The 26,826-nt window shown below is 44.2% G+C and overlaps 1 protein-coding gene across 1 annotated transcript in view; it reads right to left on the reverse strand.

The window, feature by feature from the left end:
- Nucleotides 1–3,769: 3,769 nt before the first annotated feature.
- Nucleotides 3,770–26,826, reverse strand: part of LOC115115274 (wnt inhibitory factor 1-like) — a 70,290-nt gene continuing 47,233 nt past the window's right edge. The window contains 6 exon segments of the mRNA XM_065021181.1: nucleotides 3,770–4,011; nucleotides 5,303–5,398; nucleotides 6,460–6,555; nucleotides 11,544–11,639; nucleotides 19,277–19,372; nucleotides 25,955–26,050. Of these exon segments, the coding sequence (XP_064877253.1) occupies nucleotides 3,872–4,011; nucleotides 5,303–5,398; nucleotides 6,460–6,555; nucleotides 11,544–11,639; nucleotides 19,277–19,372; nucleotides 25,955–26,050 (620 nt within the window). The 3' untranslated portion in view covers nucleotides 3,770–3,871.

The raw sequence follows: 26,826 nt of genomic DNA on the forward strand, positions 1-26,826 counted from the left end.
GCTGGGCGGATATGGTAATATAGTGTTGCTGGGCTGGTATGGTATAGTGTTGCTGGTATTGCTAGTATGGTTGACATAGTGTTGCTGGTATGGTGATATAGTGTTACTGGGCTTGGTGATATAGTGTTGCATGGTAGTGTTGCTGGTATGGTGATATAGTGTTGCTGGTATGGTATAGTGTTGCTGGGCTGGTATGGTGATATAGTGTTGCTGGTATGGTGATATAGTGTTGCTGGGCTGGTATGGTGATATAGTGTTGCTGGTATGGTGATATAGTGTTGCTGGCTGGTATGGTGACATAGTGTTGCTGGTATGGTGATATAGTGTTGCTGGTATGGTGATATAGTGTTGCTGGGCTGGTATGGTGATATAGTGTTGCTGGTATGGTGATATAGTGTTGCTGGTATGGTGATATAGTGTTGCTGGTATGGTGACATAGTGTTGCTGGTTGCGTATGGTGACATAGTGTTGCTGGTATGGTGATATAGTGTTGCTGGGCTGGTATGGTGATATAGTGTTGCTGGGCTGGTATGGTGACATAGTGTTGCTGGTATGGTGGTATAGTGTTGCTGGTATGGTGGTATAGTGTTGCTGGTATGGTGGTATAGTGTTGCTGGTATGGTGATATAGTGTTGCTGGGCTGGTAGTGTTGGTGGTATAGTGTTGCTGGTATGGTGACATAGTGTTGCTGGTATGGTGATATAGTGTTGCTGGTATGGTGATATAGTGTTGCTGGTCGGGTGATATAGTGTTGCTGGTATGGTGATATAGTGTTTGGGCTGGTATGGTGATATAGTGGCTGGTATGGTGACATAGTGTTGCTGGTATGGTGATATAGTGTTGCTGGTATGGTGTATGGTGGTATAGTGTTTGGGCTGGTATGGTGACATAGTGTTGCTGGTATGGTGGTATAGTGTTTTGGGCTGGTAGTGTTGCTGGTATGGTGATATAGTGTTGCTGATATGGTGGTATATTGTTTCTGGGATGGTATGGTGATATAGTGTTGCTAGTATGGTGACATAGTGTTGCTGGTATGGTGGTATAGTGTTTCTGGGCTGGTATGGTGATATAGTGTTGCTAGTATGGTGACATAGTGTTGCTGGTATGGTGACATAGTGTTTCTGGAATGGTGGTGATAGTGTTGCTGGTATGGTGGTATAGTGTTTCTGGGCTTGTATGGTGATATAGTGTTGCTGGTTTGGTGACATAGTGTTGCTACATTAGAAGTGAGGAAGATGTATAAATTGTTCCACCATTTCCTGGTTACTAAAATTCTAACAGTTAATTTAATTTCAGTTTACGTGGCAACTAAACCGCTGTGGAATATATTTTGCATTTAAACAAAAAATATTGTATTTTCAGTTGATGTACAAAACTCAAAGTAAGAGACGCAAACAAACTAAACTTAAGAAGGAGAAGCACAGAAAATAGCGCACGTAGAACAGATTTACTGCTTCTTAGACTTGCTTTCGATGAGAATGACAGATCTATAACTCACATTTCTATGTGAATTTGGTCGGGTCACATTGCAGCTTTAAGTTGAATCCTCTCGGCCTATGATCTGACTTGAGGCATTTGAGGCTGTCGGGCTGTCAGGGTTACGGTGACTGAGCCATTGTGAAGCATTGGTGACTGTACTGACAACAGCCACCAGAATCCCTCCGCAGACTAAAGACTTCAGAGATATCTGAAAGAAGGCTAGTTGCGTTGTAGGATGACCGAGTGAAAGAATTACACAGGAGAACAATGACAAAAACACACCAAAACAAAAACAACCAATGGATTCCTACTCTCTTATCTAAGAACCTAACAAGGGTTCTTCGGCTGTCCCCATAGGAGAACCCTTTAAAGAACCCTTGTTGGTTCTAGGTAGATGCCTTTTGGTTCCGAGCAGAGCCGTCTTGGGTTTCATGTAGAAATGGTACTACATGTAACCAAAAACAGTTTTACCTGGAACCGGAAATGGTTCACATAGCCGGATAACCCTTTAGGAACCCTCTATCTAAGAGCGTAAGAAAATGAGATGAGTGTGTGTGTGTGTGTCTGTAGGAGCAGCTGACCATGTAGATTGGTCTAGGGTAGGTAGGTAGTGGGAGGGGATGAGGATAGGTAGCTAGGAGGTGGGAGGGGATGAGGATAGCTAGGTAGTGGGAGGGGATGAGGGTAGGTATCTAAGGTAGCTAGGTAGTGGGAGGGGCTGAGGATAGGTATCTAGGTAGTGGGAGGGACTGAGGGTAGGTATCTAAGGTAGCTAAGTAGTGGAAGGGGATGAGGATAGGTATCTAAGGTAGTAGGTAGTAGGAGGGGATGAGGATAGGTATCTAAGGTAGCTAGGTAGTGGGAGGGGATGAGGATAGGTATATAAGGTAGCTAGGTAGTGGGAGGGGATGAGGATAGGTATCTAAGGTAGCTAGGTAGTGGGAGTGGATGAGGATGGGTATATAAGGTAGCTAGGTAGTGGGAGGGATGAGGATAGGTATAGGAGGGGATGAGGATAGCTAGGTAGTGGGAGGGGATGAGGATAGCTATCTAGGGGATGTGGTAGCTAGGTAGTGGGAGGGGATGAGGATAGCTAGGTAGTGGGAGGGGATGAGGATAGCTAGGCAGTGGAGGGGATGAGGATAGGTAGGTAGTCGGAGGGGATGAGGATAGGTAGGTAATGGGAGGGGATGAGGATAGCTAGGTAGTGGGAGGATGAGGAAAGCTAGGGTAGGATGAGATAGCTAGGAGTGGGAGGGATGAGGATAGCTAGGTAGTCGGAAGGGATGAGGATAGGTAGGTAATGGGAGGGGATGAGGATAGCTAGGTAGTGGGAGGGGATGAGGAAAGCTAGGTAGTGGGAGGGATGAGGATAGGTAGGTAGTGGGAGGGATGAGGATAGCTAGGTAGTGGGAGGGATGAGGATAGCTAGGTAGTTGGAGGGGATGAGGATAGCTAGGTAGTGGGAGGGGATGAGGATAGCTAGGTAGTGGAGGGGATGATGATAGCTAGGTAGGTGGGAGGGGATAGGATAGCTAGGTAGGAGGATGAGGATAGCTAGGTAGTGGGAGGGGATGAGGATAGCTAGGTAATGGGAGGGGATGAGGATAGCTAGGTAGTGGGAGGGGGATGATGATAGCTAGGTAGTGGGAGGGGATGAGGATAGCTAGGTAGTGGGAGGGGATGAGGATAGCTAGGTAGTCGGAGGGATGAGGATAGCTAGGTAATGGGAGGGGATGAGGATAGGTAGGTAGTGGGAGGATGATGATAGCTAGGTAGTGGGAGGATGATGATAGGTAGGTAGTCGGAGGGGATGAGGATAGCTAGGAGTCGGAGGGGATGAGGATAGGTAGGTAGTCGGAGGGATGAGGATAGGTAGGTAGTGGGAGGGGATGATGATAGCTAGGTAGTCGGAGGGGATGATGATAACTAGGTAGTCGGAGGGGATGAGGATAACTAGGTAGTCGGAGGGGATGATGATAGCTAGGTGTGGTAATAATGGTGTATAACATCACGTATGGGTATCAGTAGTCTACCACAGAGAGGAGGAGGTCCTGGGTGACTGGTCTGCAGACCTGGGTTCAAACTACTTTAAATAGTTAAACATGCGTAATATATTGTTGATTGAGTTTGTCTGGCTTAACAGACCAGTAGCACAGTCCTAAAACCGCAAAATCCACCCATCAAACCCCCGCCCATCAAACCCCCGCCCATCAGACCCCGCCCACCAGGCCGCACCCACCAGACCCCGCCCATCAGACCCCACCCATCAAACCCCTCCCACCAGGCCGCACCCATCAGGCGCCGCCAACCGGACTAGAGCAGATGCTGAAAGTATCTGAAAGATGTTGAATAGTGCTTGAACCCAGGTGTGGTTGTCTGGACCCGGCTCTTATACCACGTAATTGGTCTCTGCTGGGATGTCGGCATCGGGGACGTCTTTCACCTCCTTGGCAGAGGAGGAGTGCTGCTGAGGCTTGTGTTTAGGGCCTGATGAGAGACGATGGGTGTTAGAGGCACCTCCTCTGTATCCTGAGAGAGAGAGAGAGAGAGAGAGAGAGAGAGAGAGAGAGGGAGAGAGGGATAGTAAGGTGGAAGGTATAAGGTGATGGAAGGTATGTGTAGAGGCCCTGAGGGGAGCATCACTCACCATTAGTCATGTTTTCCTATTGTTTCTAGTGTTTATAAGCCTCTGTTCTGATCTGGAACCAAATCATGAGACTAATGACCGCTAATGACCTAACACCAAACAAACACCAAGAAGTAGCCTGTGTGTGTGTGTGTGTGTGTGTGTGTGTGTGTGTGTGTGTGTGTGTGTGTGTGTGTGTGTGTGTGTGTGTGTGTGTGTGTGTGTGTGTGTGTGTGTGTGACCGTGATCTGATATGTTGCAGATGTGTTTATTTTTATTTAACCTTTTATTTAACTAGGAAAGTCAGTTAAGAATTCTTATTTAATAATGACGGCCTACATCGGACCAAACCCGATCGAGCGCTGCCCTATGGGGACTCCCAATCATGGCGGTTGTGATACAGCCTGGATTCGAACCAGGGTGTCTGTAGTGACACCTCTAGCACTGAGACGCAGTGCCTTTAGAGAGGGAGCCCCAAACATCTGGCCTGGTGTTTTCCTCAGAGGCTCAACGAACAGCAGAGAAACTAACAACTCAAAGTGTAGAGTGGAGTTGAGCTTCTCAGAGCCCAAGCCTCTTCTTCATTCAATGCTTCTATGAGCTGAACCCAAGTCAGCGTGGTGTTGAGTTACCCGATACCCTGGCCCATGGTACACTAATTAGGTGGCAGTCGACTGCCAGGTCTACATACCAAATGGAACCAAATTCCCTACATGGCGCACTACCAGAGCACTATTAACCCTCATCAAAAGTACTGCACTATGTAGGGAATAGGGTGCTATTTGGGATGCCCCCTGGGGAAAGTGGCTTTATGAGGGGGGGGGTGTATTAGGGACGCAGCTTTGTAATGTGATTGTGTTACTAAACCACTAAACTCACTCTACTACAGTGTTACTAAACCACTAAACTCACTCTACTACAGTGTTACTAAACCACTAAACTCACTCTACTACAGTGTTACTAAACCACTAAACTCACTCTACTACAGTGTTACTAAACTCACTCTATTACAGTGTTACTAAACTCACTCTACTACAGTGTTACTAAACTCACTCTACTACAGTGTTACTAAACCACTAAACTCACTCTACTACAGTGTTACTAAACCACTAAACTCACTCTACTACAGTGCTACTAAACTCACTCTACTACAGTGTTACTAAACTCACTCTATTACAGTGTTACTATACTCACTCTTGTTACAGTGGCGTCCGTGCCAGCCCTCCTTACACAGGCACTTGTTGGGTTCCACACAGGTCCCATGGACTCCACAGCTGGGCTCACAGACAGCTGCATACACACACACACACACACACACACACACACACACACACACACACACACACACAGTAGTCAGAGACACATCTATCAGAGACACATATTATCAGAGACATATTGTCAGAGACACATTTTGTCAGAGACACATTATCAGAGACACATATTGTCAGAGACACATATTATCAGAGACACATATTGTCAGAGACACATCATCAGAGACACATATTGTCAGAGACACATATTGTCAGAGACACATCATCAGAGACACATATTATCAGAGACACATATTATCAGAGACACATATTGTCAGAGACACATCATCAGAGACACATATTATCAGAAACATATTGTCAGAGACACATATTATCAGAGACACATATTATCAGAGACACATCTATCAGAGACACATATTATCAGACACATATTGTCAGAGACACATATTATCAGAGACACATATTATCAGAGACACATATTATCAGAGACACATATTGTCAGAGACACATATTATCAGACACATATTGTCAGAGACACATATTGTCAGAGACACATATTATCAGAGACACATCTATCAGAGACACATATTATCAGACACATATTGTCAGAGACACATATTGTCAGAGACACATATTGTCAGAGACACATATTATCAGAGACACATATTATCAGAGACACATATTATCAGAGACACATCTATCAGAGACACATATTATCAGACACATATTGTCAGAGACACATATTATCAGAGACACATATTGTCAGAGACACATATTATCAGAGACACATCTATCAGAGACACATATTATCAGACACATATTGTCAGAGACACATATTGTCAGAGACACATATTATCAGAGACACATATTATCAGAGACACATATTATCAGAGACACATATTATCAGAGACACATATTATCAGAGACACATACATATTCTGACACATGATAACATGACTTTATGATACAAAACACAACATGGCACTGTCACATTCTTCCATACTCCATGGTATGTGTTCCATTATATTCCCTCAGTTCATCCCGAGGCGGGAGCCGTGTCCGGGGTGGGGTTAGACTTACCCTTGGAACACAGGTCGCCGTGGAAACCCTTGTCACATTTGCATTTGTTTTTCCCAGTGCATTTCCCTCCGTTCCTGCAGGCCTGGAGACATTTACCTGGGAGACACAGACACATGTAGAGTACTACTCATCTACACTGTACAGTTAACCCAAGGCCTCTATCTATATTTAACATGCTTTTTTTTTTTAAAGTCTAGGAATAGGATTCTTCTTGGCTCCGGGAAACTGTCCCAAGTTGATATAAATTATAATATTGTAGACATTACTTTGGGTGTGGAAGACAGAATGGCATGTACTGTACATGCTTGTCTCTGTGGGTCAAACGATCAATTACCCCTGACCCCCCCCCCCCCCAGGGGTTTAATACAGGTGATCGTATATCCCAAATAGTACACTATTCTCTACTTAGTGCACTACTTTTGACTAGGGCCCTATGGGAATTAGGGTGCCTTTTGGGACGCAAACGGAGGTAGAAATGGACAGTAAGAGAAGTGGAGGTGGAAACAGGAAATCAACCTCTTTTTAATAACACAGTTTCCCCGCTGGGAGCAGAGACGTCTGAGAGATTAGGTTAACGCCTCCATATTAGATCAACCTCTTCCTGAGTCTCACACATATCAATGACATTCATATATCCCTGGAGCACAGACAATCAGGGGGGACGCTAGAAAGAAAATAATGAGAGAGAGTGAGAGAGAGAAGTGAGAAACAGAGAGAAAAAAGAGAGAAAGACAGACAGAGAGAGAAAGAGAGAGAGAAAGACAGAAAGAGAAAGACAGAGAGAAAGACAGAGAGACAGAGAGAGACAGAGAGAGAGAGAAAGACAGACAGAGAGAGACAGAGAGACACAGAGACAGAAACAGAGAGAGAAACAGAGAGAGACAGAGGGAGAAAGACAGAGAGAGAAAGACCGAGAGAGAGAGAGAGAGAGAGAGAGAGAGAAAGACAGACAGAGAGAGACACAGAGACAGAAACAGAGAGAGAAACAGAGAGAGAGACAGAGGGGAGAAAGAGAGAGAGAGACAGAGACAGAGAGAGAGAGAGAGAGAGAGAGAGAGAGAGAGAGAGAGAGAAAAATAAGAAAGAAGTTCTCAGAGTTCTATCAAAGCCTGTTTAAACTTCACAGAGGCTTACTGCGATATCGTTTACCGTCAGAGGCGGCATTAACTTTATGTTTGAAAAGTGGTTTGGATATCATTTCAGTCCCAAATGGCACCCTATTCCTACAGTGAATAGGGTGCCATTTGACTAGGCCCCTAGAGTGTGAATAGGGTGCCATTTGACTAGGACCCATAGAGTGTGAATAGGATGCAATTTATTAGTAGTAGTAGTAGTAGTAGCAGTAGTAGTAGTAGTAGTAGTAGCAGTAGTAGTAGTAGTAGCAGTGGTGGTGGCAGCAGCAGCAGCAGGTGGCAGCAGCAGTGGTGGTGGTGTAGTGGTAGCAGTAGTAGCAGCAGTGGTTGTTGTGGTTGTGGCGGTAGCGGTGGTGCAGTAGCAGTAGTAGTAGCGGTGGTAGTAGCAGTGGCAGTAGCAGTGGTAGTAGCAGTAGCAGTGGTAGTAGTAGTAGTGGCAGTGGCAGTAGCAGTGGTAGTAGCAGCAAGCAGCAGCAGGTGGCAGTGGTGGTGGCAGTGGTAGTGGCAGTGCAGCAGCAGTGGTGGCAGCAGTGGCAGTGGCAGTGGTGGTGGCAGTGGCAGTGGCAGTGGCAGTGGCAGTGGTAGCAGTGGTGGTGCAGTGTAGCAGAGAGCAGTGCAGGAGTGGTACCAAGCGTGATAGCAGTACAACGTGTGTTCCTCCAGCTTTAAATGTTGGCAAAGTCAATTGGTCAACGGTGGTGTAAACCTTAGCGGTGGCATGGCGTAAGTGGTGGTAACAGTGGTGGTAGTGCGGTGGCAGTGGTGGTGGATATAGGTGGTGGTGGTGGTGGTAGAGTGGTAGCAGTGGTAGTAGCAGTAGCAGTAGTAGTCAACAGAGCATCTGCTGTAACAGGAGACATTACACCAAGCGTGATATTCAGTTAAATCAACACCATACAACGTGTGTTCTCCATCTTTAAATGTTAACCCAAACCTCAATTCCGTCACAAAAAAAAAACAATAAAACATTACACTAATGAACGTAAACCTTAGCCACAAAGCACCACTTGGTATAAAACAGTAGACGTTCCCCATGGCGTAACGCAGATATAGTGTCCATCTGTATAGTAACAGTAGACGTTCCCCATGGCGTAACGCAGATATAGTGTCCATCTGTATAGTAACAGTAGACGTTCCCCATGGCGTAACGCAGATATAGTGTGTCCATCTGTATAGTAACAGTAGACGTTCCCCATGGCGTAACGCAGATATAGTGTCCATCTGTATAGTAACAGTAGACGTTCCCCATGGCGTAACGCAGATATAGTGTCCATCTGTATAGTAACAGTAGACGTTCCCCATGGCGTAACGCAGATATAGTGTCCATCTGTATAGTAACAGTAGACGTTCCCCATGGCGTAACGCAGATATAGTGTCCATCTGTATAGTAACAGTAGTGACGTTCCCCATGGCGTAACGGATGGTAGTGTCCATCTGTATAGTAACAGTAGCAGACAGCGTTCCCATCACTTGTTTACCAGATATAGGGTGTCCATCTGTATGCCGTAACAGTGACAGCACACGTTCCCCATGGCGTAACGCAGGGTAGTGTCCATCTGTATAGTGATTGACAGCAGCAGTGAGGGCATGAAGTCATTAGGTGGTGGTTGTGCCATCTGACTTTAGGCTCATTCCCCACAGTAGCAGACAGCGAAACTGTAATAACAGTAGTACATCACTTGTTTACCCTCTCAGGGTGCTCCTTCCTGTTGTAGTCAGAGTGACAGCAAGTGGTTATTTGGATGATGTCATTAACCAAAGGTTGGGTGACAAAAATACTCTTGACTTTAGAGCTACATTCCCCTTTGCTTTTGGGATTGTGTGTCTGAAAGTTGAAGAGAGCAGCTGTAATAACAGTAGTAGAGTACTAGTAATAGTAGTAGTAGAGTACTAGTAATAGTAGTAGAGTACTAGTAATAGTAGTAGTAGTAATAGTAGTAGTAGAGTACTAGTAATAGTAGTAGTAGTAGTAGTAGTAGAGTACTAGTAATAATAGTAGTAGTAGTAGTAGTAGAGTACTAGTAATAGTAGTAGAGTACTAGTAATAGTAATAGTAGTAGTAGAGTACTAGTAATAGTAGTAGTAGTAGTAGTAGAGTACTAGTAATAGTAGTAGTAGTAGTAGAGTACTAGTAATAAATAGTAATAGTAGTAGTAGTAGAGTGCTAGTAATAGTAATAGTAGTAGTACTAGCACTAGTAATAGTAATAGTAGCAGCACCAATAGTAATAGTAGTACTAGTAGTAGTAGGAGTAGCTAGTAGTAGAGTACTAGTAATAGTAATAGTAGTAGTAGTAGTAGAATACTAGTAGTAATACAGTAGTAGTAGTAGTAGTAGAGTACTAGTAATAGCAATAGTAGTAGTACTAGTAACAAGTACTAGTAAGCAGTAGTAGCAGTAGTAGCAGTACTAGTACCAGGGTTAGTAGTAGCAGCAGCAGCTAGTACTAGTAGTAGTTAGCAGCAGAGTACTAGTAATAGTAGTAGTTAGTAGTAGCAGTACTAGTAACCAGCAGCAGTAGTAGTAGTAGAGTACTAGTAATAGTAGTAGTAGTGGTAGTAGTAGTAGTAGTAGCAGTAGTAGTACTAATAATAGTAGTAGTAGTAGTAGTAATAGAGTACTAGTAATAATAGTAGTAGTAGTAGTAGTAGTAGTAGAGTACTAGTAATAATAGTAGTAGAGTACTAGTAATAGTAGTAGTAGTAGAGTACTAGTAATATTAGTAGTTAGTAGTATAGTACTAGTACTAGTAGTAGTTAGTAGTAGAGTACTAGTAATAGTAGTAGTTAGTAGTAGAGTACTAGTAATATTGGTAGTTGTAGTAGTAGTAGAGTACTAGTAGTAGTAGTAGTAGTAGTAGTAGTATAGTACTAGTAATAGTAATAGTAGTAGTAGAGTACTAGTAATAATAGTAGTAGTAGTAGTAGTAGAGTACTAGTAATAATAGTAGTAGCAGTAGTAGTAGTAGGAACTAGTAATAATGAGTAGTAGAGTACTAGTAATAGTATGAAGTAGATTAAGTACTAGTAACAGTAGTAGTTAGTGGAACATGCACCAACCAATAAGGGAGTAGTTTCCAACAGCAGTTTAGCGTAGAAAACGTGAGTAGTAGCAGCACATAAGCAGTAATTGTCCGTCTGCTTTTGCAGTAGTAGAAACAGAAGAGCAGCAGTAGTACACCAGTAATATTCAGCAGTCATAAAAGTAGTAATACTTTTAGCAGTAATAACAGCATTTAGCAGCAGCAGATAGCAGCAGCTTGGTAGTAATAAAGCAGCAGCAATAAGTAGTAACACAAGTAGCAGTAAAGTAGTGAATAGCAGATGGTAGTAGTAGTAGTAGTGGTAAATCAGTAGTAATAGCAGTAGTTACAGTAATCACATAGTGCATAGTGCAGTAATAGCAGCAATTTGCCAGCAGTATTTTTTAAATATAAACTAAGCAGAAGCACCTCACAACAGCTAATCACTCAGAACTACTGGTGGGGTAAGCAGCAGCAGTCAGCAGCAGCAGTTGCTACACTAATCACTCAGAACTACTGGCAGGGGTAGTGGCAGCAGCAGCAGCAGCAGCAGCTAGCAGCAGCAGCAGCAGAACTACTGGCAGCAGCAGCAGTGGTAGCAGTAGTGGTAATGGCAGCAGCTAGCAGTAGCAGCATTAGCAGTCAGTAGCAGTAGCAGCAGCAGTAGTAGTAGTAGTACAGTAGTAGTAGTAGAGTTGTTAGGTAAAGTGTAACTCACTGATCCCACAGCGTGGTCCCAGTAGTAGTAGTAGTAGTAGTAGTAGTAGTAGTAGTAGAGTTGTTAGGTAAAGTGTAACTCACTGATCCCACAGCGTGGTCCCAGTAGTAGTAGTAGCAGTAGTAGTAGTAGCAGTAGTAGTAGTAGTAGTAGCAGTAGTAGTAGTAGTAGTAGTAGTAGTAGTAGAGTTGTTAGGTAAAGTGTAACTCACTGATCCCACAGCGTGGTCCCTCGTAGCCTGCAGGACAGATACACTTCCCTGGGTGGAAGCACGTCCCTCCGTTTAAACATGTGATGCTGCAGTTAGCTAGAGAGGGAACACAACAAAGATGAGTGTAGGATTTAATTACAGCAGATTCATATTAGGATGACGATAAGATTGACAACGTTTACATTTTTGGTATTGGTATTTTATTAGGAACATGCACCAACTGTGCGACGTAGCAGGGAGTTGTAGTTTCCAACAGGCCATAGTTTAGCGCAGAAAACGTGATAATGAACTACAACGACCATAATCCATTGTCCGTCTGTTTCTTTTGCGACCTGCTACGTAAGAAACAGAAGAGTCACTTGTGACTGTGTCTCTACCTGAAAATACATGAATGATTGACAGTTGGTATTCAGCAGTCATAAAAGAACGCCTTATTTACTTTTAAGAACTACTAAAATTGTGATTTAATCAGACAGCAACTCGATAGAGATGAGGACTTGGAATGAAATAATAAAGTCATCAAATAAAACTAATGTAACGAACACAACTGAAATATTTGATTAAAGTAAAGTGAATAAATGATGGTTGATAAGTGATAAGCTGTAATGGTAAATCACTAGCATCATGGGACTTTTATTCATTGTTTTATTCTTTGTTACAGAATTCAAATCACATAATGCATAGTGCATTTAATGTTTTTTTTTTAATTATCCAAACCGAAAATCGTGATTATTTTTTAAATATAAACTAACCGGAAACGAACCGACCTCACAATCGCTAATCACTCAGAACTACTGGTGGGGTAAGTGTGTGTGTGTCAGAACGGTGTGTAAGTTGACTACACTAATCACTCAGAACTACTGGTGGGGTAAGTGTGTGTGTGTCAGAACTGTGTGTAAGTTGACTACACTAATCACTCAGAACTACTGGTGGGGTAAGTGTGTGTGTGTGTGTGTGTGTCAGAACTAACTGTGTGTCAGAAGTGTGAGTTACTACACTAATCACTCAGAACTACTGGTGGGGTAAGTGTGTGTGTGTCAGAACTGTGTGTAAGTTGACTACACTAATCACTCAGAACTACTGGTGGGGTAAGTGTGTGTGTGTCAGAACTGTGTGTAAGTTGACTACACTAATCACTCAGAACTACTGGTGGGGTAAGTGTGTGTGTGTGTCAGAACTGTGTGTAAGTTGACTACACTAATCACTCAGAACTACTGGTGGGGTAAGTGTGTGTGTGTCAGAACTGTGTGTAAGTTGACTACACTAATCACTCAGAACTACTGGTGGGGTAAGTGTGTGTGTGTCAGAACTGTGTGTAAGTTGACTACACTAATCACTCAGAACTACTGGTGGGGTAAGTGTGTGTGTGTCAGAACTGTGTGTAAGTTGACTACACTAATCACTCAGAACTACTGGTGGGGTAAGTGTGTGTGTGTGTCAGAACGGTGTGTAAGTTGACTATACTAATCACTCAGAACTACTGGTGGGGTAAGTGTGTGTGTGTGTCAGAACTGTGTGTAAGTTGACTACACTAATCACTCAGAACTACTGGTGGGGTAAGTGTGTGTGTGTCAGAACTGTGTGTAAGTTGACTACACTAATCACTCAGAACTACTGGTGGGGTAAGTGTGTGTGAACTAATCACTCAGAACTACTGGTGGGGTAGTGTGTGTGTGTGTCAGAACTGTGTGTAAGTTGACTACACTAATCACTCAGAACTACTGGTGGGGTAAGTGTGTGTGTCAGAACTGTGTGTAAGTTGACTACACTAATCACTCAGAACTACTGGTGGGGTAAGTGTGTGTGTCAGAACGGTGTGTAAGTTGACTACACTAATCACTCAGAACTACTGGTGGGGTAAGTGTGTGTGTGTGTCAGAACTGTGTGTAAGTTGACTACACTAATCACTCAGAACTACTGGTGGGGTAAGTGTGTGTGTGTCAGAACTGTGTGTAAGTTGACACTAATCACTCAGAACTACTGGTGGGGTAAGTGTGTGTGTGTCAGAACTGTGTGTAAGTTGACTACACTAATCACTCAGAACTACTGGTGGGGTAAGTGTGTGTGTGTCAGAACTGTGTGTGTTGACTACACTAATCACTCAGAACTACTGGTGGGGTAAGTGTGTGTGTGTGTCAGAACTGTGTGTAAGTTGACTACACTAATCACTCAGAACTACTGGTGGGGTAAGTGTGTGTGTCAGAACTGTGTGTAAGTTGACTACACTAATCACTCAGAACTACTGGTGGGGTAGGTGTGTGTGTGTGTGTGTGTCAGAACTGGTGGGAGTAGGTGTGTGTGTGTGTAAGTTGACTACACTAATCACTCAGAACTACTGGTGGGGTAAGTGTGTGTGTGTCAGAACTGTGTGTAAGTTGACTACACTAATCACTCAGAACTACTGGTGGGGTAAGTGTGTGTGTGTCAGAACGGTGTGTACCAATCACTGACTACACTAATCACTCAGAACTACTGGTGGGGTAAGTGTGTGTGTGTCAGAACGGTGTGTAAGTTGACTACACTAATCACTCAGAACTACTGGTGGGGTAAGTGTGTGTGTGTCAGAACTGTGTGTAAGTTGACTACACTAATCACTCAGAACTACTGGTGGGGTAAGTGTGTGTGTGTCAGAACGGTGTGTAAGTTGACTACACTAATCACTCAGAACTACTGGTGGGGTAAGTGTGTGTGTGTGTCAGAACTGTGTGTAAGTTGACTACACTAATCACTCAGAACTACTGGTGGGGTAAGTGTGTGTGTGTCAGAACTGTGTGTAAGTTGACTACACTAATCACTCAGAACTACTGGTGGGGTAAGTGTGTGTGTGTGTCAGAACGGTGTGTAAGTTGACTACACTAATCACTCAGAACTACTGGTGGGGTAAGTGTGTGTGTGTCAGAACTGTGTGTAAGTTGACTACACTAATCACTCAGAACTACTGGTGGGGTAAGTGTGTGTGTGTCAGAACGGTGTGTAAGTTGACTACACTAATCACTCAGAACTACTGGTGGGGTAAGTGTGTGTGTGTCAGAACGGTGTGTAAGTTGACTACACTAATCACTCAGAACTACTGGTGGGGTAAGTGTGTGTGTGTCAGAACGGTGTGTAAGTTGACTACACTAATCACTCAGAACTACTGGTGGGGTAAGTGTGTGTGTGTCAGAACGGTGTGTGTTGACTACACTAATCACTCAGAACTACTGGTGGGGTAAGTGTGTGTGTGTCAGAACGGTGTGTAAGTTGACTACACTAATCACTCAGAACTACTGGTGGGGTAAGTGTGTGTGTGTCAGAACGGTGTGTAAGTTGACTACACAAACAATTTGGAATTTTAAACACATGAACGTTTCTTAAAAAAAGAAGAAGTGATGTAGTCAGTCCAGTCTGTCCTCAACTCTTAGCCAAGAGAGACTGACAGGCGTAGTATTGATAATAGCCCTCTGATTACACTGCCGCTCTGTTCTGGACCAGCTGCCGTTTTTTTAGGACCTTCTTTGCAGCACCTGACCATATGACTGGGCAATAATCAAGATGAGATAAAACTAGAGGCTGCAGGACTTGCTTTGTGGAGTGTGGTGTCAAAAAAGCTGAGCATCTCTTTATTACAGACATCATCTTTACAACCATTGAATCTATATGTTTTGACCATGACAGTTTACAATCCAAGGTAACACCATGTTACCTCCGGTGGCTAGCTAGCTAGCTAGCTAAAATTGGCCCATTCCTAAATTTGCCATGGATGGAGATAGGGATTTGGACTTGTGATGTTACTTAATTCTCCATTCTGGCAATGATTATAACGGCAATTCTGATCCATGTCACGACCTGACCTTAGAGAGACTTTTTATGTCTCTGTTTTGGTTTGGTCGGGGTGTGATTTGGGTGGGCATTCTATGTTCTGTTTTCTATGTTTTTGTATTTCTATGTTTTGGCCGGGTATGGTTCTCAATCAGGGACAGCTGTCTATCGTTTTCTCCGATTGGGAATCATACTTAGGCAGCCTTTTTCCCTTGTTGTGATTGTGGGAAGTTGTCTTTGTTAGGGGCACTATAGTCCTTGTAAGCGTCACGGTCGTGTTTGCTATTTCTTGTTTTGTTGGTGACGTTTTACAAAATAAAATAAAATGTACGCCCACCACGCTGCACCGCGGGTCTTCCTTGAACGACGGCCGTGACAAGCCAACCGTAAATCCATACATTGTGCCCCTGGCCTGAGAGGGTGGAAGTTCAACGTGTAGCTAGATGTAGCTGGCTAATGTTAACTAGCTGGCCTGGCGCATCGTTGCCCATGAAAGGAAATTAGGCGAGCGAGCATTTTATCCAGATAGCCAGGGACAACAAACAACTAAAAGCGTGTCCCGTGTGACAAGAGTCATAGACCGTTTAGGCAACATGAAAGAGGAGGATGGCATTGCTGGCGTGTCTCTACAAGTACGGTGAGTCAACATGTTTTTTTTCTACTTGCAAGCACACACACACACACACACAGAGAGAAATCAGTACCATGGACAACCACGTCATATTTAGCTTACATTGATTAGACTAAATCGTTTTCTGGTATCTTTTAGTTGTCTCTGTATTAGACTAAGCAGAGGTGGTTAGATGATGTTGTAATGTTGACGTTGAAATGACTCTGGAATAGCGGAGGCAGCTCCTGTTGTCTCTGTATTAGACTAAGCAGAGGTGGTTAGATGATGTTGTAATGTTGACGTTGAAATGACTCTGGAATAGTGGAGGCAGCTCCTGTTGTCTCTGTATTAGACTAAGCAGAGGTGGTTAGATGATGTTGTAATGTTGACGTTGAAATGACTCTGGAATAGTGGAGGCAGCTCCTGTTGTCTCTGTAGATGCAGAGGTGGTTATGATGTTGTAATGTTGACGTTGAAATGACTCTGGAATAGTGGAGGCAGCTCCTGTTGTCTCTGTATTAGACTAAGCAGAGGTGGTTAGATGATGTTGTAATGTTGACGTTGAAATGACTCTGGAATAGTGGAGGCAGCTCCTGTTGTCTCTGTATTAGACTAAGCAGAGGTGGTTAGATGATGTTGTAATGTTGACGTTGAAATGACTCTGGAATAGTGGAGGCAGCTCCTGTTGTCTCTGTATTAGACTAAGCAGAGGTGGTTAGATGATGTTGTAATGTTGACGTTGAAATGACTCTGGAATAGTGGAGGCAGCTCCTGTTGTCTCTGTATTCTCAGAGGTGGTTAGATTGTTGTAACGTTGAAATGACTCTGGAATAGTGGAGGCAGGTGGTTAAGCAGATGATGTTGTAATGTTGACGTTGAAATGACTCTGGAATAGTGGAGGCAGCGTCTGTTCTCTTTACGACTTGCGGTAAAACTCTCTATGGTTCTAAATCAATAGTTTTAGTAGTCTGAAAAAATGTTCCGGAAACATCAACGTGCTTGAGCGTGTAACTGTTTGTTACATGTGTTTTGTGGACTTCATCGGACAGATGTCGCTCTCCTGTTTTGTGATGAAACAAAAGGTGTGATTGAATTCATTCTGCCACTGTGTCTTCTTATTGTCTCGGCCTCTAAGCTTTACAGGAATATGGCTCTGAATATATACAGCAACACCTCCGCCATAGGCATTCCTGTCTCTTCTGTAGGCCCTACATCAGTGGTTCTTAACCTGGGTTCGATCGAACCCCAGGGGTTCGGTGAGTCAGTCTCAGGGGTTCGGCGGAGGTCAAGACACACAACCAGATTACAGGCACTGGTTACAGTGAGCAGCTTCCTCTTGAGCGGACAGCTTGATGAAAACCAATCTATATTCGGGACACCCAGAAAATAGACCTATCTGTTAACAGCACACACATTACCAAGCATTGCACACATATTATCCAGATAATGAATGTCAGCACATGTTGGCCTATATAGCAACACCCTAAAATAGGAGGCTTTAGATGAGGTAGTGAAACTGCAACCACAACACTTTTAACAGCATTAGACATGAGATCATCTCTAAGCTTTACAGGGATATGGCTCTGAATATATACAGCAACACCTCCGCCATAGGCATTCCTGTCTCTTCTGTAGATGTTATATCCCTGTATTGCTACTGCTGTATCATCAAAGGAATTATCTAAGTGAGTCTCAGAGATGGCCAGTATATGAATGTTATCAGATTTAGTTTTTTTCTCCAGTTATTGATCTCATAAACCTTATTTCTATGGCTATAGTACATATGATTAATAACATAATAATAATAATAACAGCTCTCTCGCTCCTTCCAGTCATTTGATTAATAACATAATAATAACAGCTCTCTCACTCCTCCCAGACTTTTGATTAATAACATATATTTGTAGACCTTTCCAGCTTGACAAGAACATTGTCTGGCTAATAGAGTCAGTCAACAGGGCACTTGTGAGTGTCAATTGGTGTATGTGATGTGGGGCTGAAGCTACTGACCCAGAAGCCTGTGAAAGAGAGACACTACTGTCCTCAGTGGTACTCCCACCGGCTTTAGTTTTGGATGCCATGGTAGCAACGTAGGCTAATGTTGGTACTCCACGCAGTTCCAGACAGGACAGGTCGCAAGGCAGATGGAAACAGCAACAAACAGCAGGGATTTAGACAGCCACAAGCCTGGGACAATAAGCCGGCCCCAGCCACAAGCCTGGGACAATACGCCGGCCCCGGCCACAAGCCTGGGACAATACGCCGGCCCCGGCCACAAGCCTGGGACAATACGCCGGCCCCGGCCACAAGCCTGGGACAATACGCCGGCCCCGGCCACAAGCCTGGGACAATACGCCGGCCCCGGCCACAAGGCTGGGACAATACGCTGGACCCGGCCACAAGGCTGGGACAATACGCCGCCCCGGCCACAAGCCTGGGACAATACGCGGCCCCGGCCACAAGCCTGGGACAATCGCGGCCCCGGCCACAAGCCTGGGACAACGCCGGCCCCGGCCACAAGGCTGGGACAATACGCCGGCCCCGGCCACAAGCCTGGGACAATACGCCGGCCCCGGCCACAAGCCTGGGACAATACGCCGGCCCCGGCCACAAGCCTGGGACAATACGCCGGCCCCGGCCACAAGGCTGGGACAATACGCCGGCCCCGGCCACAAGGCTGGGACAATACGCCGGCCCCGGCCACAAGCCTGGGACAATACGCCGGCCCCGGCCACAAGCCTGGGACAATACGCCGGCCCCGGCCACAAGCCTGGGACAATACGCCGACCCGGCCACAAGCCTGGGACAATACGCCGGCCCCGGCCACAAGCCTGGGACAATACGCCGGCCCCGGCCACAAGCCTGGGACAATACGCCGGCCCCGGCCACAAGCCTGGGACAATACGCCGGCCCCGGCCACAAGGCTGGGACAATACGCCGGCCCCGGCCACAAGGCTGGGACAATATGCCGGCCCCAGCCACAAGGGCTAACCACGTCGCGGGCTGTGTTCAAGCTTTCAGGAAACCTTGCTAGCTTGAAAGCTAGTTAGCAGCTAGGCTAGCTGCTACGCCAAGCAGCTCTATAGACTTTTGGAGGATCTCTGGACAGATAGTAGTGGTCCCAGCAACTAATGCTAACCATGTCACGGGATCCCCCTCTCAAACGGTAGCTAGTAACCAACCTTCATCAATAGAACCCCTTTTCAGAGACTTTGAAAACAACAGACCGAGCTCGGTTGGAGTTCATTGGTCCCCAGTGGTGAATGAGGTGTGTTTGTCTCGGGTTATGAAATGTGTACTGTGTCCGTGTTTCAGGTGAGTGTACCTTTGTCACAGCTGTCTCCATAGTAACCAGGTGGGCAGATGCACACGCCCGGACTCATACACAGTCCACCATTCAGACACCTGGGAGAGCAGAGGGCTGGGGGGGAGAGCGGAGGAGGACAGGAGAGGAGAAAAATCTACGTCAGCAACCTCAAGTATTTAATTCACCTTCAGTTGCTGGTAACCCTTCACCCCCCCAACTCTATATTAATTTAATTCACCTTCAGCTGATTGTAACCCTTCACCCTTCCAACACTACATTAATTTAATTCACCTTCAACTGATTGTAACCCTTCACCCTTCCAACACTACATTCATTTAATTCACCTTCAGCTGATTGTAACCCTTCCAACACTACATTCATTTAATTCACCTTCAGCTGATTGTAACCCTTCACCCCTCAACACTACATTCATTTAATTCACCTTCAGCTGATTGTAACCCTTCCAACACTACATTCATTTAAATCACCTTCAGCTGATTGTAACCCTTCCAACACTACATTCATTTAATTCACCTTCAGCTGATTGTAACCCTTCCAACACTACATTCATTCAATTCACCTTCAGCTGATTGTAACCCTTCCAACACTACATTCATTTAATTCACCTTCAGCTGATTGTAACCCTTCACCCTTCCAACACTACATTCATTTAATTCACCTTCAGCTGATTGTAATCCTTCCAACACTACATTAATTTAATTCACCTTCAGCTGATTGTAACCCTTCCAACACTACATTCATTTAATTCACCTTCAGCTGATTGTAAACCTTCCAACACTACATTAATTTAATTCACCTTCAGCTGATTGTAACCCTTCCAACACTACATTCATTTAATTCACCTTCAGCTGATTGTAACCCTTCACCCTTCCAACACTACATTCATTTAATTCACCTTCAGCTGATTGTAATCCTTCCAACACTACATTAATTTAATTCACCTTCAGCTGATTGTAAACCCTTCCAACACTACATTCATTTAATTCACCTTCAGCTGATTGTAATCACCCTTCCAACACTACATTCATTTAATTCACCTTCAGCTGATTGTAACCTTCCAACACTACATTCATTTAATTCACCTTCAGCACCCTTCCAACACTACATTCATTTAATTCACCTTCAGCTGATTGTAACCCTTCACCCTTCCAACACTACATTCATTTAATTCACCTTCAGCTGATTGTAACCCTTCACCCTTCCAACACTACATTCATTTAATTCACCTTCAGCTGATTGTAATCCTTCCAACACTACATTAATTTAATTCACCTTCAGCTGATTGTAACCCTTCCAACACTACATTCATTTAATTCACTTTCAGCTGATTGTAACCCTTCCAACACTACATTCATTTAATTCACCTTCAGCTGATTGTAACCCTTCCAACACTACATTCATTTAATTCACCTTCAGCTGATTGTAACCCTTCACCCTTCCAACACTACATTCATTTAATTCACCTTCAGCTGATTGTAACCCTTCACCCTTCCAACACTACATTCATTTAATTCACCTTCAGCTGATTGTAACCCTTCACCCTTCCAACACTACATTCATTTAATTCACCTTCAGCTGATTGTAATCCTTCCAACACTACATTCATTTAATTCACCTTCAGCTGATTGTAACCCTTCACCCTTCCAACACTACATTCATTTAATTCACCTTCAGCTGATTGTAACCCTTCACCCTTCCAACACTACATTCATTTAATTCACCTTCAGCTGATTGTAATCCTTCCAACACTACATTCATTTAATTCACCTTCAGCTGATTGTAACCTTCACCCTTCCAACACTACATTCATTTAATTCACCTTCAGCTGATTGTAACCCTTCACCCTTCCAACACTACATTCATTTAATTCACCTTCAGCTGATTGTAACCCTTCACCCTTCCAACACTACATTCATTTAATTCACCTTCAGCTGATTGTAACCCTTCACCCTTCCAACACTACATTCATTTAATTCACCTTCAGCTGATTGTAACCCTTCCAACACTACATTCATTTAATTCACCTTCAGCTGATTGTAACCCTTCACCCCTCCAACACTACATTCATTTAATTCACCTTCAGCTGATTGTAACCCTTCCAACACTACATTCATTTAATTCACCTTCAGCTGATTGTAACCCTTCCAACACTACATTCATTTAATTCACCTTCAGCTGATTGTAACCCTTCCAACACTACATTCATTTAATTCACCTTCAGCTGATTGTAACCATTCCAACACTACATTCATTTAATTCACCTTCAGCTGATTGTAACCCTTCCAACACTACATTCATTTAATTCACCTTCAGCTGATTGTAACCCTTCACCCTTCCAACACTACATTCATTTAATTCACCTTCAGCTGATTGTAACCCTTCCAACACTACATTCATTTAATTCAACTTCAGCTGATTGTAACCCTTCACCCCTCCAACACTACATTCATTTAATTCCCTTCACCCCTCCAACACTACATTCATTTAATTCACCTTCAGCTGATTGTAACCCTTCCAACACTACATTCATTTAATTCACCTTCAGCTGATTGTAACCCTTCCAACACTACATTCATTTAATTCACCTTCAGCTGATTGTAACCCTTCCAACATTCATTTAACATTCATTTAACCCTTCACCATTTAATTTCAGCTGATTGTAACCATTCCAACACTACATTCATTTAATTCACCTTCAGCTGATTGTAACCCTTCCAACACTACATTCATTTAATTCACCTTCAGCTGATTGTAACCCTTCCAACACTACATTCATTTAATTCACCTTCAGCTGATTGTAATCCTTCCAACACTACATTAATTTAATTCACCTTCAGCTGATTGTAACCCTTCCAACACTACATTCATTTAATTCACTTTCAGCTGATTGTAACCCTTCCAACACTACATTCATTTAATTCACCTTCAGCTGATTGTAACCCTTCCAACACTACATTCATTTAATTCACCTTCAGCTGATTGTAACCCTTCACCCTTCCAACACTACATTCATTTAATTCACCTTCAGCTGATTGTAACCCTTCACCCTTCCAACACTACATTCATTTAATTCACCTTCAGCTGATTGTAATCCTTCCAACACTATATTCATTTAATTCACCTTCAGCTGATTGTAACCCTTCACCCTTCCAACACTACATTCATTTAATTCACCTTCAGCTGATTGTAACCCTTCACCCTTCCAACACTACATTCATTTAATTCACCTTCAGCTGATTGTAATCCTTCCAACACTACATTCATTTAATTCACCTTCAGCTGATTGTAACCCTTCACCCTTCCAACACTACATTCATTTAATTCACCTTCAGCTGATTGTAACCCTTCCAACACTACATTCATTTAATTCACCTTCAGCTGATTGTAATCCTTCCAACACTACATTAATTTAATTCACCTTCAGCTGATTGTAACCCTTCCAACACTACATTCATTTAATTCACTTTCAGCTGATTGTAACCCTTCCAACACTACATTCATTTAATTCACCTTCAGCTGATTGTAACCCTTCCAACACTACATTCATTTAATTCACCTTCAGCTGATTGTAACCCTTCACCCTTCCAACACTACATTCATTTAATTCACCTTCAGCTGATTGTAACCCTTCACCCTTCCAACACTACATTCATTTAATTCACCTTCAGCTGATTGTAATCCTTCCAACACTACATTCATTTAATTCACCTTCAGCTGATTGTAACCCTTCACCCTTCCAACACTACATTCATTTAATTCACCTTCAGCTGATTGTAACCCTTCACCCTTCCAACACTACATTCATTTAATTCACCTTCAGCTGATTGTAATCCTTCCAACACTACATTCATTTAATTCACCTTCAGCTGATTGTAACCCTTCACCCTTCCAACACTACATTCATTTAATTCACCTTCAGCTGATTGAAAATAAAACTCAGCCGTTCTCACAGAACACTTCTCTTTAAAAATCCATAGTCTACTCTTAGATGCCTCAAAGCCTTGACACGGTCCAACACTACATTCATTTAATTCACCTTCAGCTGAGTTCTTTTTTGTGGCTTCATTTTTTGGGGGAGTGACCCAAAGGAGCTCTGTAGCCCTGTTTGAGTAGACGGTGAAATCCCCGTGGAGAGTCCTTACTGTTCATATGATACAAAAAACAACAACATTGTTCTCCCCTCAGTCAGTCTGTAGCTGGACAGAGTCTCTCTCTAACCTCTTTTAGAGCCTTAAATAGATGGAACAACAACATTGCTCTCCACCCCCCTCAGTCAGTCTGTAGCTGGACAGAGTCTCTCTCTATCCTCTTTTAGAGCCTTAAATAGATGGAACAACAACATTGTTCTCCACCCCCCTCAGTCAGTCTGTAGCTGGACAGAGTCCCTCTCTAACCTCTTTTAGAGCCTTAAATAGATGGAACAACAACATTGTTCTCCACCCCCCTCAGTCAGTCTGTAGCTGGACAGAGTCTCTCTCTAACCTCTTTTAGAGCCTTAAATAGATGGAACAACAACATTGTTCTCCACCCCCCTCAGTCAGTCTGTAGCTGGACAGAGTCTCTCTCTAACCTCTTTTAGAGCCTTAAATAGATGGAACAACAACATTGTTCTCCCCTCAGTCAGTCTGTAGCTGGACAGAGTCTCTCTCTAACCTCTTTTAGAGCCTTAAATAGATGGAACAACATTGTTCTCCACCCCCCTCAGTCAGTCTGTAGCTGGACAGAGTCTCTCTCTAACCTCTTTTAGAGCCTTAAATAGATGGAACAACAACATTGTTCTCCACCCCCTCAGTCAGTCTGTAGCTGGACAGAGTCTCTCTCTAACCTCTTTTAGAGCCTTAAATAGATGGAACAACAACATTGTTCTCCACCCCCCTCAGTCAGTCTGTAGCTGGACAGAGTCTCTCTCTAACCTCTTTTAGAGCCTTAAATAGATGGAACAACAACATTGTTCTCCACCCCCCTCAGTCAGTCTGTAGCTGGACAGAGTCTCTCTAACCTCTTTTAGAGCCTTAAATAGATGGAACAACAACATTGTTCTCCCCTCAGTCAGTCTGTAGCTGGACAGAGTCTCTCTCTAACCTCTTTTAGAGCCTTAAATAGATGGAACAACAACATTGTTCTCCACCCCCCTCAGTCAGTCTGTAGCTGGACAGAGTCTCTCTCTAACCTCTTTTAGAGCCTTAAATAGATGGAACAACAACATTGTTCTCCCCTCAGTCAGTCTGTAGCTGGACAGAGTCTCTCTCTAACCTCTTTTAGAGCCTTAAATAGATGGAACAACAACATTGTTCTCCCCTCAGTCAGTCTGTAGCTGGACAGAGTCTCTCTCTAACCTCTTTTAGAGCCTTAAATAGATGGAACAACAACATTGTTCTCCCCTCAGTCAGTCTGTAGCTGGACAGAGTCTCTCTCTAACCTCTTTTAGAGCCTTAAATAGATGGAACAACAACATTGTTCTCCACTCAGTCAGTCTGTAGCTGGACAGAGTCTCTCTCTAACCTCTTTTAGAGCCTTAAATAGATGGAACAACAACATTGCTCTCCACCCCCCTCAGTCAGTCTGTAGCTGGACAGAGTCTCTCTCTAACCTCTTTTAGAGCCTTAAATAGATGGAACACGTGGTCGTCGCCGCCCAACCTGCCTGCCTGCCTGTTTGCCTGCCTGGCTGTCTGCCTGCCTGCCTGTCTGCCTGCCTGCCTGCCTGTCTGTTTGTCTGCCTGCCTGCCTGCCTGCCTGCCTGCCTGCCTGTCTGTCTGCCTGCCTGTCTGCCTGCTTGCCTGCCTGCCTGCCTGTCTGCATGCTTGCCTGTCTGTCTGCCTGCCTGTCTGTCTGTCTGTCTGTCTGTCTGTCTGTCTGTCTGTCTGTCTGCCTGCCTGTCTGCCTCCCTGCCTGTCTGCCTGCCTGTCTTCCTGCCTGCCTGTCTGTGCCTGTCTGCCTGTCTGTCTGCCTGCCTGTCTGTCTGCCTGCCTGCCTGCCTGTCTGCCTGCCTGCCTGTCTGCCTGCCTGTCTGTCTGTCTGCCTGCCTGCCTGTCTGTCTGTCTGCCTGCCTGTCTGTCTGTCTGTCTGTCTGTCTGTCTGTCTGTCTGTCTGTCTGTCTGTCTGTCTGTCTGCCTGCCTGTCTGCTGACATGATTGTTTTTTCTGTCATGGAAAAACATTTCAAATAAATTTGCTCCATTTAACTAGTCTGGATGGAGCCTGTTGAACCAGTGCTTTGTAATTTCCATGATGTTTTTTAAGTTGTGGTGCCTTGAGGCAACGTTAAGCCGCAGCAAAAGCATAACCTTTTACAGATTCATTAATACATTTAAATGCAACGCGGTGGTTCTGTTGTCTGAAAATGATAGGCCTGCCTGAGCAGGACTGGTGTCTCATAACTGTGAAACAACACACAACCTCTTCTCTTTTTCTCTAGCCTTTCATTTCATAAGGTTTTATTTTTGGTTTTGTTTTGTTGTGGAGACATTCCAGGAAATAAAAGAAGATATTCCACCCAGCATTGTTGATGTGGGCCAAGGAGAAGGGGAAAAAACCCACAAGAAAATCATTTAAATTTAATTCTATAGAATGAGCAACTCAAGCTATTGTGTTGACTGTGTACTTACTGTATATCATTATGGTAGTGATGGAAGATAGATGGAATGGCTTGGATGTACAGACCAGACTAAACATACCTTTCTCACAGTGCGGCCCGTAGAAACCATCCTGACACTCACACACCTGTCTCTCGTTGCAGAACCCACCGTTACGACAACCACCTGGACATTTAGCTGTGGAGACAGAGAGAGACGGGAGTGAGAGAGAGAGAGAGAGAGAGAGAAAGGGGGAAGAGAGAGAGAGGGGGGGAGAGAGAGAAGGGGGAGAGAGAGAGAGAGAGGCAGGGAGGAAGAGAGAGAGGAGAGAGAGAGAGAGAGAGGGGGGGGGTTGAGAGAGAGGTGGGAAGAGAGAGAGAGAGAGAGAGAGATGGAAGAGAGACAATAAAGAGACAGAACACGTGAGAAGAGAAAAATAACAAAGTTGAGATGAATGAATGGCTAGTGGAGTCCTCCCTCCCTCCTTTCCTTTCTTCCTCCCTCCCTTCATTCCTTCCTTCCTTCCGTTCTTCCGTCCTCCCCCTTCCTCCTCTCTCTGACACTCTCCATAGCCTGCCATCTCAGAAGACCACTTCAAGGGAACCACATTCCACTACAGTGCAGTGAGATGCCATGGACTTCTATCCCAAATGGCACCCTTATGGGCTCCGGTCAAACGTTTAGAGTTCCACAACAGGGCCTGGTGCGAAGCAGACTGAATACCAGCGCTCTACAACAGGGCCTGGTTCAAAGCAGACTGAATACCATCGCTCTACAACAGGGCCTGGTTCAAAGCAGACTGAATACCATCGCTCTACAACAGGGCCTGGTTTAAAGCAGACTGAATACCATCTCCCTACAACAGGGCCTGGTTCAAAGCAGACTGAATACCATCGCTCTACAACAGGGCCTGGTTCAAAGCAGACTGAAAACCAGCGCTCTACAACAGGGCCTGGTTTAAAGCAGACTGAAAA

Source organism: Oncorhynchus nerka, linkage group LG8 (genome assembly GCF_034236695.1).
Source record: "Oncorhynchus nerka isolate Pitt River linkage group LG8, Oner_Uvic_2.0, whole genome shotgun sequence".
In the NCBI taxonomy this organism is placed as follows: domain Eukaryota; kingdom Metazoa; phylum Chordata; class Actinopteri; order Salmoniformes; family Salmonidae; genus Oncorhynchus; species Oncorhynchus nerka.